General features: G+C 39.7%; 1 protein-coding gene across 1 annotated transcript; it reads right to left on the bottom strand.

Moving 5' to 3' along the window:
* Positions 1 to 4087: 4087 nt before the first annotated feature.
* Positions 4088 to 7771, bottom strand: LOC110151440 (T-cell surface glycoprotein CD1b-3). The gene is made up of 6 exons (XM_020914833.2): positions 7692 to 7771; positions 7196 to 7462; positions 6256 to 6534; positions 5758 to 6036; positions 5224 to 5317; positions 4088 to 4190 (listed from the first exon to the last, which is right to left on the bottom strand). The coding sequence occupies exons 1-6, from the start codon at positions 7750 to 7752 to the stop codon at positions 4169 to 4171; spliced, it is 1002 nt and encodes a 333-aa protein (XP_020770492.2). The 5' UTR covers positions 7753 to 7771; the 3' UTR covers positions 4088 to 4168.
* Positions 7772 to 9711: the final 1940 nt, after the last annotated feature.

Here is a 9711-nt window from a genome sequence, read left to right as displayed (position 1 = left end):
TTGCTAAGACATGGAAGCAACCTAGATGCCCATCAGCAGATGAATAGATAAGGAAGCTATGGTACATATACACAATGGAATATTACTCAGCCAATAAAAAGAATTTATTTGAATCAGTTCTAATGAGATGGATGAAACTGGAGCCCATTATACAGAGTGAAGTAAGCCAGAAAGATAAACACCAATACAGTATACTAATGCATATATATGGAAGTTAAAAAGATGGTAACAATATATGCAAAACAGAAAAAGAGACACAGATGTACAGAACAGACTTTGGGACTCTGTGTGAGAAGGCGAGGGTGGGATGTTCTGAGAGAACAGCATTGAAACAAGTATACTATCAAGGGTGAAACAGATCACCAGCCCAGGTTGGATGCATGAGACAAGTGCTCAGGGCTGCTGCACTGGGAAGACCCAGGGAATGGGATGGGGAGGGAGGCAGGAGGGGGGATCAGGATGGGGAACACATGTAAATCCATGGCTGATTCATGTCAATGTATGGCAAAAACCACTACAATATTGTAAAATCATTAGCCTTCAACTAATAAAAATAAATGAAAAATAAAATAAAATAAAATTAGCTGTGAAACTTAAAACTCTTCCCCAAAAAAGTTTTTTAAAATATGAAAAAAAATAAAAAACAAAAACTTTCCTAGAGGAAACGGGAAATATGTCTCAATTTATAAGGCAAAAAACCCTCAATGAAATAATTGTTGAGAAAATTATAAGAATTTTTAAAAACTAAACATTGTAAATAAAATATTAGCAAACTGAATTCACATAATATATTACAAACAAAATAAGTTTTAGAAACACACTTTTGTTTTGCCATTTGAGAAATCAATAAGTGTGATTCATGGTGTTAAAAGTAGAAGAAATATATATAAAATTTTAAAAAAGTAAAAGAAAGATATAAACAATTTGTTATCTCAAGAAATGAAGAATAAGCCCCTAGGCATTCATAATATAATAACAAAAAACATTTAGCAACTTTGAAAGAAAGCATTCTTAATCTGATAAAAAGTATACATGAAATATTATAGAAATTATCATAATTAATATTAACTCTTGAGTAATTCTTATCTAAGTAAAAAGAGGAGAATGTCAGTCAGTTCTATTCATCAGTGTACTGACATTCATAACGAATACAACTGGGCAAGAAAATTCAATAAAATATAGCAGTAGGATTAAAAGAAGCAATAGGAATTTTCTTATTTAAAGTTGTCATAAGAGTATGCACAGAAAATTCAAAAGGATCCACAGATAAAACATTAAACTTAATAAGTTAATTTAACACAGATACTGGCAACAAAGGCAAAATATTTTTTTAATATTTCAGTATATTAATAAAAAACATCACACAAACACATACACGTGCCTACATACTCTCATACAAAGCCCTTGTATTTTAAGACTTAAGACCTATTTCTGAAAGTCACTCATTCAGAGATCATAGTTAAACTCATGAATAAATTAACACTTTCCAAGGTAACTTTTTAGAGGAAAGTCATAAGTTCAAGAAGCCACCTTTGAGGAAGGATGACATGGGGAAAGGAGGAGAATGAGAAGAGTAAAGAAAACAGAGGAAAGGTATAAAAAGGATATGACAGTTGTTGCAAAACATCAGAAAGCAGAATAATATCAGAACTTTTAAGCAAATAAAACTCTTAACTTAGTTGTTATACAAAGAAAAATAAAACTCCTTGTGCTCATTAACTAAAATATCCAGAGGTAGGTCAGTCTGCTGATCTGCTCTTTGGTTTTGTCATTATTCTGTTCTATTTGAGAATTTCATTCCTGGGCCAGCTTTACCCATGGAACAAAATTCTGTACCAACTTTGAGCTTTGATGGCATCATACCATCCAGATGAAGAGAAAGTTCCTCCTTTTTCAAACACCAAATATAACTATTGGCTTTCATGAGGTTGGACCACCAATTATTCCAACCAAGTATTGCAGGAGGAGGTGAAATGCTGTTCATTATCTCAGACCTTGGTTCTCATCTGGGGTTAATTTTGCCCCCTAGGGACATTTGGAAATATCTGAAAATATATTTGGTTATTATAACTGGGAACGTGCTAATGGCATCTAGTGAGTAGAGGTCAATGATATTGCTAAAAATCCTACAGTCCACTGAACAAGCTTCTATATCAAAGAATTATTCAGCCCAATGTGTCAGTAGTTTAGGGCTTGAGAAATCTTTAGACAAGAGGTTCTTAAACTTGAGTACATCCAAATAACCCCAAAAGCCTATTAGGAAACAGAATTCTGGTCCCCATTCCAGGATTTTTTGTTTCAGTAGGTTTCGAGAATGGGAGCCTGGAAATGTCTTCTTCTAACAAGCTCACAGGTACTACTGCTGCAGCTGATTCATAGTTCACACTCCAAGAAACATACTAATGAGGGCCCTGGCCTGAGCAGAGGGTGCAGTGAAGCATAAAACAGCATACCTACCCTGTAAGAGTGGTGAGAGTTGGAGTTTAATGCATCCTGAAGAAATAACCAGCTATGCTAATAGAGAGGAGGAAAACATATGTTTTTAGTCATTCCTTACCCTGCCCGAATCCTAAAGTCCACATCGTCCTAAAATATTCAGGTGGCAGAATTGCTTCCAGTACTCCTGGTTTCTCCAAAACGTCTGCTTTATCTAACCTCCTTTCCCAAGTCCTACAAAAAATATACTCATATTCTATACCATCTGGTGTTTTAATTAAAATGAGTTTGAATTTTTTAAAACGGAGTATCAGGACTTCCTTGGTAGTCCACCGGTTAAGACTCCATGCTTCCAATGCAGGGGGCATGTGTTACATCCCTGAAAGGAACTAAGATCCTCCACGCCAGGTGGTATGGCCAAAAAAAATAAAATAAAATAAAGGAGTTTCTATAAAACTTGAAATAGGAAAACAAAAGAAAAAGAATAAATGTAAACAAAAGTCCGAGATAAAACTGACATGATAAACATGTCAAAGTCCCTGAGAGAAAGAAAAGTCCTCTTGACTCATTTGCTTGAATATTTAACAACCTACCTGCACCATTACCCCTTACACATCCTGCCTGTCATTCATTCTCACTAAATAATGATGAATAAGATATTTCTCTGGTGAATTTTTATAGGCAAACTATAGTTACAGTATGGGCACAAGTAGTTTTCTTCAGAAGTGTTCAGGGTAGAAATAAGGAGAGTGTGATATATTTTAGTAAGAGGAAAATCCAGAATATTAACTAAAGAGGAAAAAAAGGAGATGATTTTGAAAAAAAAAAAAAAAGAGAGAGAGACTGTTAATGTGGCAACCAACGCAGATTATTTTACTAAACAAACACATACATAAGAGACCTTGCCTAGGATTCACTTACAGCAAGCCTTTCAAAGAACTTTCTTGCAACTCATAAGAAGGAAAAGAAGAACATAAAGAACTGCAGTGTTCTGGGTAAAGAGTAAAGTAGATCTCTGCATGACATCAGTCAAGGGATGGTTACTTCTACTGTAGGACTAAGGAAGGCTTCCTGGAGGAAGAAGGAGCTCAGCTTCTCCAGGATAGAAAATCATCCAAGCAGATACAGTGAAATTAAGTTAAAATGCTGGGCATCTCTGCAAATACGATTATCTTGGCATAATTGCAGTTAGCTCACTTTGACAAATGATATTTCAGTAGAAGAAGTGAAAAAAATGTTGTAAAATAAGAAGTCAAATAAGACCCAGAGGGATGGGATGGGGAGGGATGTGGGAGGGAGGATCGGGATGGGGAACACATGTAAATCCATGGCTGATTCATGTCAATGTATGGCAAAAACCACTACATTATTGTAAAGTCATTAACCTCCAGCTAATAAAAATAAATGAAAAAAAAATAAAATAAGAAGTCAAAGGGATGTCACCATTTAGTCCTGTACACCACATTTATTCTGAGATACATTCTTTCTCACACTTCACATCTGTGAAATCTGCGTGGACTCTAATAGTGATATTGTCTCATAAGGTACATTTTTTTAATCATTTTCCACCAGTGTATAAATTATGATTTATCTAAAGCTTATCAGAACACTGATTTGATCAAATATGATGGTTATTTGATAAAATATAATGAGATTGACTCCTGGGCTGTCAACCTGAATTTCTGGGCTCCTGGGTAATTGCTCCAAATGGGAAAGGAGACATGGTGAAGGCTCACAAGATAGTCTGATATGACCTGTTAAGAACACAAGCAGTTGGACAGAGAACAAATTATGACATTGTTTATATGCGGAATCTAAAAAATGATACAAATAAACTTATTTACAAAGTAGAAATAGAGTTACAGTTTTATACAACAATCTTATGGTTACTAGGGGAGCAGGAGTGAGGGATACATTGGAAGATTGGAATTGACATATACACACAAATATATATAAAATAGAAAATCAACAGGGGACCCACTGTGTATCACAGGGAATTCTACTCAATACTCTAATGATCTATGTGGGAATAGAATCTAAAAGGAGTGGGTATATGTATAACTGATTCATTTTGCTGTACAACAGAAAGTAACACAATATTTAAATCAACTATATTCTGACAAAAAAAAAACTTTTAAATTAAATAAAAAGAACAGAAGCAAACAAAATTACTCTACAAAACAGATATTTGTATAGCTATGTTCATGGCAGCAGTATTCACAACAGCCAAAAAGTCAATTCAAGTCAAGCTTCCATTGGCAGATGAATAGATAAAATTTGTTATACAGTCTTAAAAAGGAAAGAAATTCTAATATGTCTTGCTACATGAATGAATCATGAGGACACTAAGCTGCATGGAATAAGGCAGTCACAAGAAGAAAAACAGTGCTGATTACACTTATAAGAATTACTTAAAGTAGTCAGATTTCTGTAGACGGAAAGTAAAATGAAGGTTGCCAAGGGATGGAAGAGCAATGAATGAGGAATGGGACTTCATGGGCATAGACATTCAGTTTTTTAAAATGAAAAGAGTTCTAGATGTTGCTTGCATACAATGTGAATGAACTCAATCCTACTAAACGGTACATTCAAAATGACTACTGTGGTAAGTTTTATGTCATGTACAATTTGCCATTACTTTAAAAAAATAGATTTGCATAAAAACATGAGTTGGAAGAAAGGGGAAAAGTTCTGATGGAAATGTTGAGACTAGAATGATGTAGTAACTAAGTGGAGGGAAAGAGTGACAGAATGGGCAGAAAGGAAAGGTTAAAAATGAAAACTCACCAGCGCCTCCAAAACCATAATGCAAGACATATCAAAAGGATCAAGGAGGGCACTATTATTGCCACAAATATCAGGCCAATGTACGTGGGGTGTCCTGGCAATATGGAGAGGACACAAGAATGTCATGTTAAACCCATTCACTAGTTCTCCTGGCCTTCCTGCCCACCTGAGTGTCAGCACCACTGTTACCTGCTTACCAACATTTCTGATTCCCTTTCTCTTATTCCCAGATGTCATATAGTCACAGCCACCCTTAGCCTCGCCTTCTTGCCCCATCCCACCCAGTCTGTAGTCCTTCATCCTTACCTATTCTATAGCTTAGATCATTATTTTCATTCTCTCAGCACTGTAGTCCCAGAAATAAACCTCAGCTTTTCTCTCTCTCTGCCTCTCCCTTCCTACCTCTCCCTCTGTCACTCTTTCTCCCCTCTCTCCATCCATCTCTCCGTATCTCACCCATCAAATCCCTCCCCTTCCCCAGGCCCTCCCTCTGGGCTTGAGGACCACCTTCTCCCATCCCCACTTCCTCCTCACCCCAGTACAGGATGATGTCCTGGTCTCCTAGACTGCTGTGCTTCACTCGGCAGCTCAGGCCAGCCGCCTCCCCAGCCGCCACATCCAGGGTTACCCGGAGATACCACGTCCAGTCTGCATTGGGCATGATGTCTCCTTGCTGAGTGCCAGGCTCCTCCTGCTCGCCCCTCACCCACGTCACCCACACGGGTTTTGGGTAGAATCCTGAGACGTGGCAGACCAGCCGCAGGTGGCCAGGCCGGGGAGGGGGGCCACTGGACAGCCAGGCCTCTGGCTTCACTGGGGTAGGAAGGGGTAGAAAGAGTATCAAGTTATGTCTCTAATCTCTAGCTTACAGAGTCAGAAACCCACAAGTGTGGACAGTGACCTCTTCCACTTCTTTGGAAACTAAGTAATGTATTGATAAAACCCCTCTCTTCATAGGTACCTCCTACTCTCAAATTTAAAGAAGGTGGTGGGAGGTGAATAGGAAAGTCTTGGGGAGAGAACAGGATTAACCTTGCCTCTGCAGTTCTGCCTTCCCTGCATCGAGGACACCCAGGAGATATCGGGGGCAGGTTTCTGAGAGGAGCGTGTCTATGATACCCCAGATGCCTTGGTACTGAGTAATGAGTACACAAAACCACTGTGCCTTGCTGCCTCCCTCTGGCTCAGGAACACATGAATGATTCTTGATGCTCATGAAATCCAGTCCTTCAAAACCTGCTCTCAAGAAGCTTTGTATGGCCTTCCCAGAATGCAGCTCACAACCTGCTATGCCTTGAATCACAAAGGGGTCTATAAAGAAAGAAAACAGAGACCTAGTTATTTTAAAACACACAAGAAAGAGATGGGGAAAGGACATGGGACTTTGGATTTGGATGTAGAGAAAGGTCAAAGATATGAAAGGATGACCCAAAAATCAATTGCTGTACTCAGAGACTTTTCAGAAAGACGAGCATTCCGGAGAGGTATGCATGTTGTAAATGGTGGGGATGGGCTCTTGTGAGGAAGTTGGGTGGGCAAGAGGGGAGAAGAGGAGCGATGTGTGATGGAGTCAGGAGTGCAGCACTCCAGGGAAAAGGGGAGAGTTACACTGAGAGAAGAGATCAGGCCGCAGTTGTTTGAGCAATGGATTGGAGAAGTCACACTTTAGTTCATTCAGGCACAAGGTAGGAAAAGGAGCCTTTTCCTTGGGATCTGAGAGAAGCCAGTTATGCACAAACAAACCAAGAGATGGCTACAAAAGAGGGGATTCATCTGTCACAGAAGAGTGCAAGAAACAAGAAGAATCTGGGATACCTGGTGGAGGTATGGAGTCAGGGTTGGAGACTACTCTGGAGAGGTATATACATGCACTTGGGTAAAAAGGGGAGGAGAAGACCATGATCAGAGGGAGTCTGAACCAAGAAAGAGAAAAGTCACCGTGAATCTCCCCAGTTCAGAGGACTGTACTCACATTCAAACTGGAGTTCACTTGCAATATCCTGCACTTCCCGAGTGAACTCAATGAAGTAGACTCGGAATAGTTCCTCCAGCTCAGCCAGCTCCTCATCACTGAAGTTGCCCTTCGACCAGGGCTTCAGGAAGATGGCAGTGCCTGAGTCACTGTCCCAGCCATGAATCTGTAAATCGTCCAACCAGCCTGAGCCTTGATTTTGAGTCCAGGTGCTGTTGGCAAAGGTTGAAATCTGGATGAGATGGAAGGAGGTTGGCCCCTGTAACGCTGTGGTTGTGGAAAGATAAGAAGAGTGAGGAGAAAGAGAGAATTAGGATGGAAAAGAACCCAGAGTCTGAATAACAACTTAGAGGCTTAAACATTTCTGGCTCCAACCCTAACCTCCAGAATGGGGGAGAGGGTGGGAGACAGGAGAGCCCAGACCCTTGTTACTGGTGCAACATGTTTTTATCCAGAGCCCCTGACCTGTGCTGGGAACAGTGAGAGTTACTCTTACCATGCTCATTGTCACCACCCGGGACAATAACTGCTAGCAATAGAAGTGACAGAAGCAGCATTTCAATGGGAAGTAGAACTTCTGACTCTCAGAATTGGCATTTGATCTCTAATTCAGCAAACTTTTTTCTCACTACCCTTATAATAACTTCCTCTCTCTTCCAACTGACAAATCTTTGACCTACATTGCACGTCACAGAAAAACTTTCCTCCCACACATTTGGGCTCCCACCCTGCCTCTCGTTTCCACTCTAGTCCTTCACTTGGAGATTTTATTTTAATGTCTCTGACTTTCAGCTATTCTCCTTGATCTCAGTTTCCTTCCTATTTATTACCTTGGGAAAGCTACCATGTGATGTTGAAAGGTTATTTCACCTCCCCAATCCTTTATTTCCACACCTTTGAAATAAGAGGGCAATATTAGACAATTGCTCAGGTTCCATTCTGTTTTAATCTAGAAGAGTTACATTGGTTTATCCATCCAATTTAACCACCCTCCCCACAGCCCATCTCCTCTGGCACTTTGTCATTACCTCTTGCAAGTATCTAAATGATCCCTCTTTCTTATCACATCTCTCTTGCCTCATCTAACCTTGCATTCTCCTTTGTGTGTTAGTGTGTGTGTTTGTGTGTCTGTGTGTCTGTGTGAATGTGTATATGTTTGTGTGTCAACAATCATTTACATGCAGGAAACTCATTCAAAACACTTCTTTTTGCCAGGAATCAAATTCCAAAATTAAATTTGATACATACTGCAGTTGATAACCTAAGCAAAATTGTCTTATACCATAGTGATTTTTGAGAACAAAATTATTTACTATTAAAACCTAGCAGGACACTGTGATATCCACTTGGGCACAAAAGCTTTTCTGTCTCTTGTTCCTTGATTATAGGAAATAGGCTTCATGTGGCCTCCTTTCTGTTCCCTGAGTTTCAACAGGTAGATTCAAATAGTTACTAACGAGGGAAAGTAAAAGATGCTTTCTCCTTGAAAGAAAAGATATGACAAACCTAGACAGTGTATTAAAAAGCAAAGACATCGCTTTGCCGACAAAAGTCCCTATAGTCAAAGCTATGATCTTTCCAGTAGTCATGTACAGATATGAGATTTGGACCATAAAGAAGGCTGAGTGCTGAAGAATTGCTGGTTTTGAGTTGTGGTGCTGGAGAAGACTGTTGACAGTCCCTCGGACTGCAAGGAGATCAAACCAGGTGATTGTAAAGGAAATCAACCGTGAATATTCACTGAAAGGACTGATGCTGAAACTAAAGCTTTGGCCACCTGATATGAAGATCCAACATGTTGGGAAAGACCCTGACGCTGAGAAATTTTGAAAGCAAAAGGAGAAGGGGGCAACAGAGAATGAGATGGTTAGATAGCATCACTGACTCAGTGGACATGAATCTGAGCAAGCTCTAGGAGATAGTGGAGGACAGAGGAGCCTGGCATGCTGAAGTCCATGGGGTCACAAAGAGTCAGACAAGACTAAGAAACTGAACAACAACATCAATCAGGGAAGGGATGGAATGCATAAAGAAGAAGCAATCAAGAAACAGAGCAGCCTTTGGAAGAGATCCTCTTCAGAGAGGCTACAAAGCAATCTTGGAGTTCATCTTCATGAAATAAGGCCATCACTACAATGGAAGATGGTTACTGCAGTCTGAACACAAGATTCTGGAAACACTGTTTTGTTACCTTAGCCCCAGACAGAGGAAAGTCACACAGCCTGCCATCCTCCCCCAAAATTTTGCCTATAAAATCTTTTTCCCCAAACCATCATAGAGATTGACATTTTTGAGTACTAGCCACTGATTCTCTTTGCTTGGCCTTGTTTAAACCTTCCTCTGCTTCAAACTCTTACATTTGTCCTATTTTGCTTCAGGCACATGAACTTGTGTTTGGTAACAATCTTGGTGAGCCATCCTGGACTCTGTGCCCATATATCTCAGTGGTCCCTCTTTCTTGTCTCATCCCTCTTGCCTATCTCTCTAACCTCACATTTTCCATTCTTTGTGTGAGT

The sequence above is a fragment of the Odocoileus virginianus genome, chromosome 5, assembly GCF_023699985.2.
Source record: "Odocoileus virginianus isolate 20LAN1187 ecotype Illinois chromosome 5, Ovbor_1.2, whole genome shotgun sequence".
Classification (NCBI taxonomy): domain Eukaryota; kingdom Metazoa; phylum Chordata; class Mammalia; order Artiodactyla; family Cervidae; genus Odocoileus; species Odocoileus virginianus.
Note: the sequence above shows the minus strand (reverse complement) of the source record. Positions and strands in the feature narration are given on the sequence as shown.

Coding starts and splice junctions, on each gene's coding strand:
- LOC110151440 (XM_020914833.2), bottom strand. CDS start 7,752: ATGCTGCTTCTGTCACTTCTATTGCTAGCAGTTATTGTCCCGGGTGGT. Junction 6,037..6,255: donor GGCAGAACTGCAGAGGCAAG/GTTAATCCTGTT, acceptor TTCCTACCCCAG/TGAAGCCAGAGGCCTGGCTG. Junction 4,191..5,223: donor TTATGGTTTTGGAGGCGCTG/GTGAGTTTTCAT, acceptor TGTTCTTAACAG/GTCATATCAGACTATCTTGT.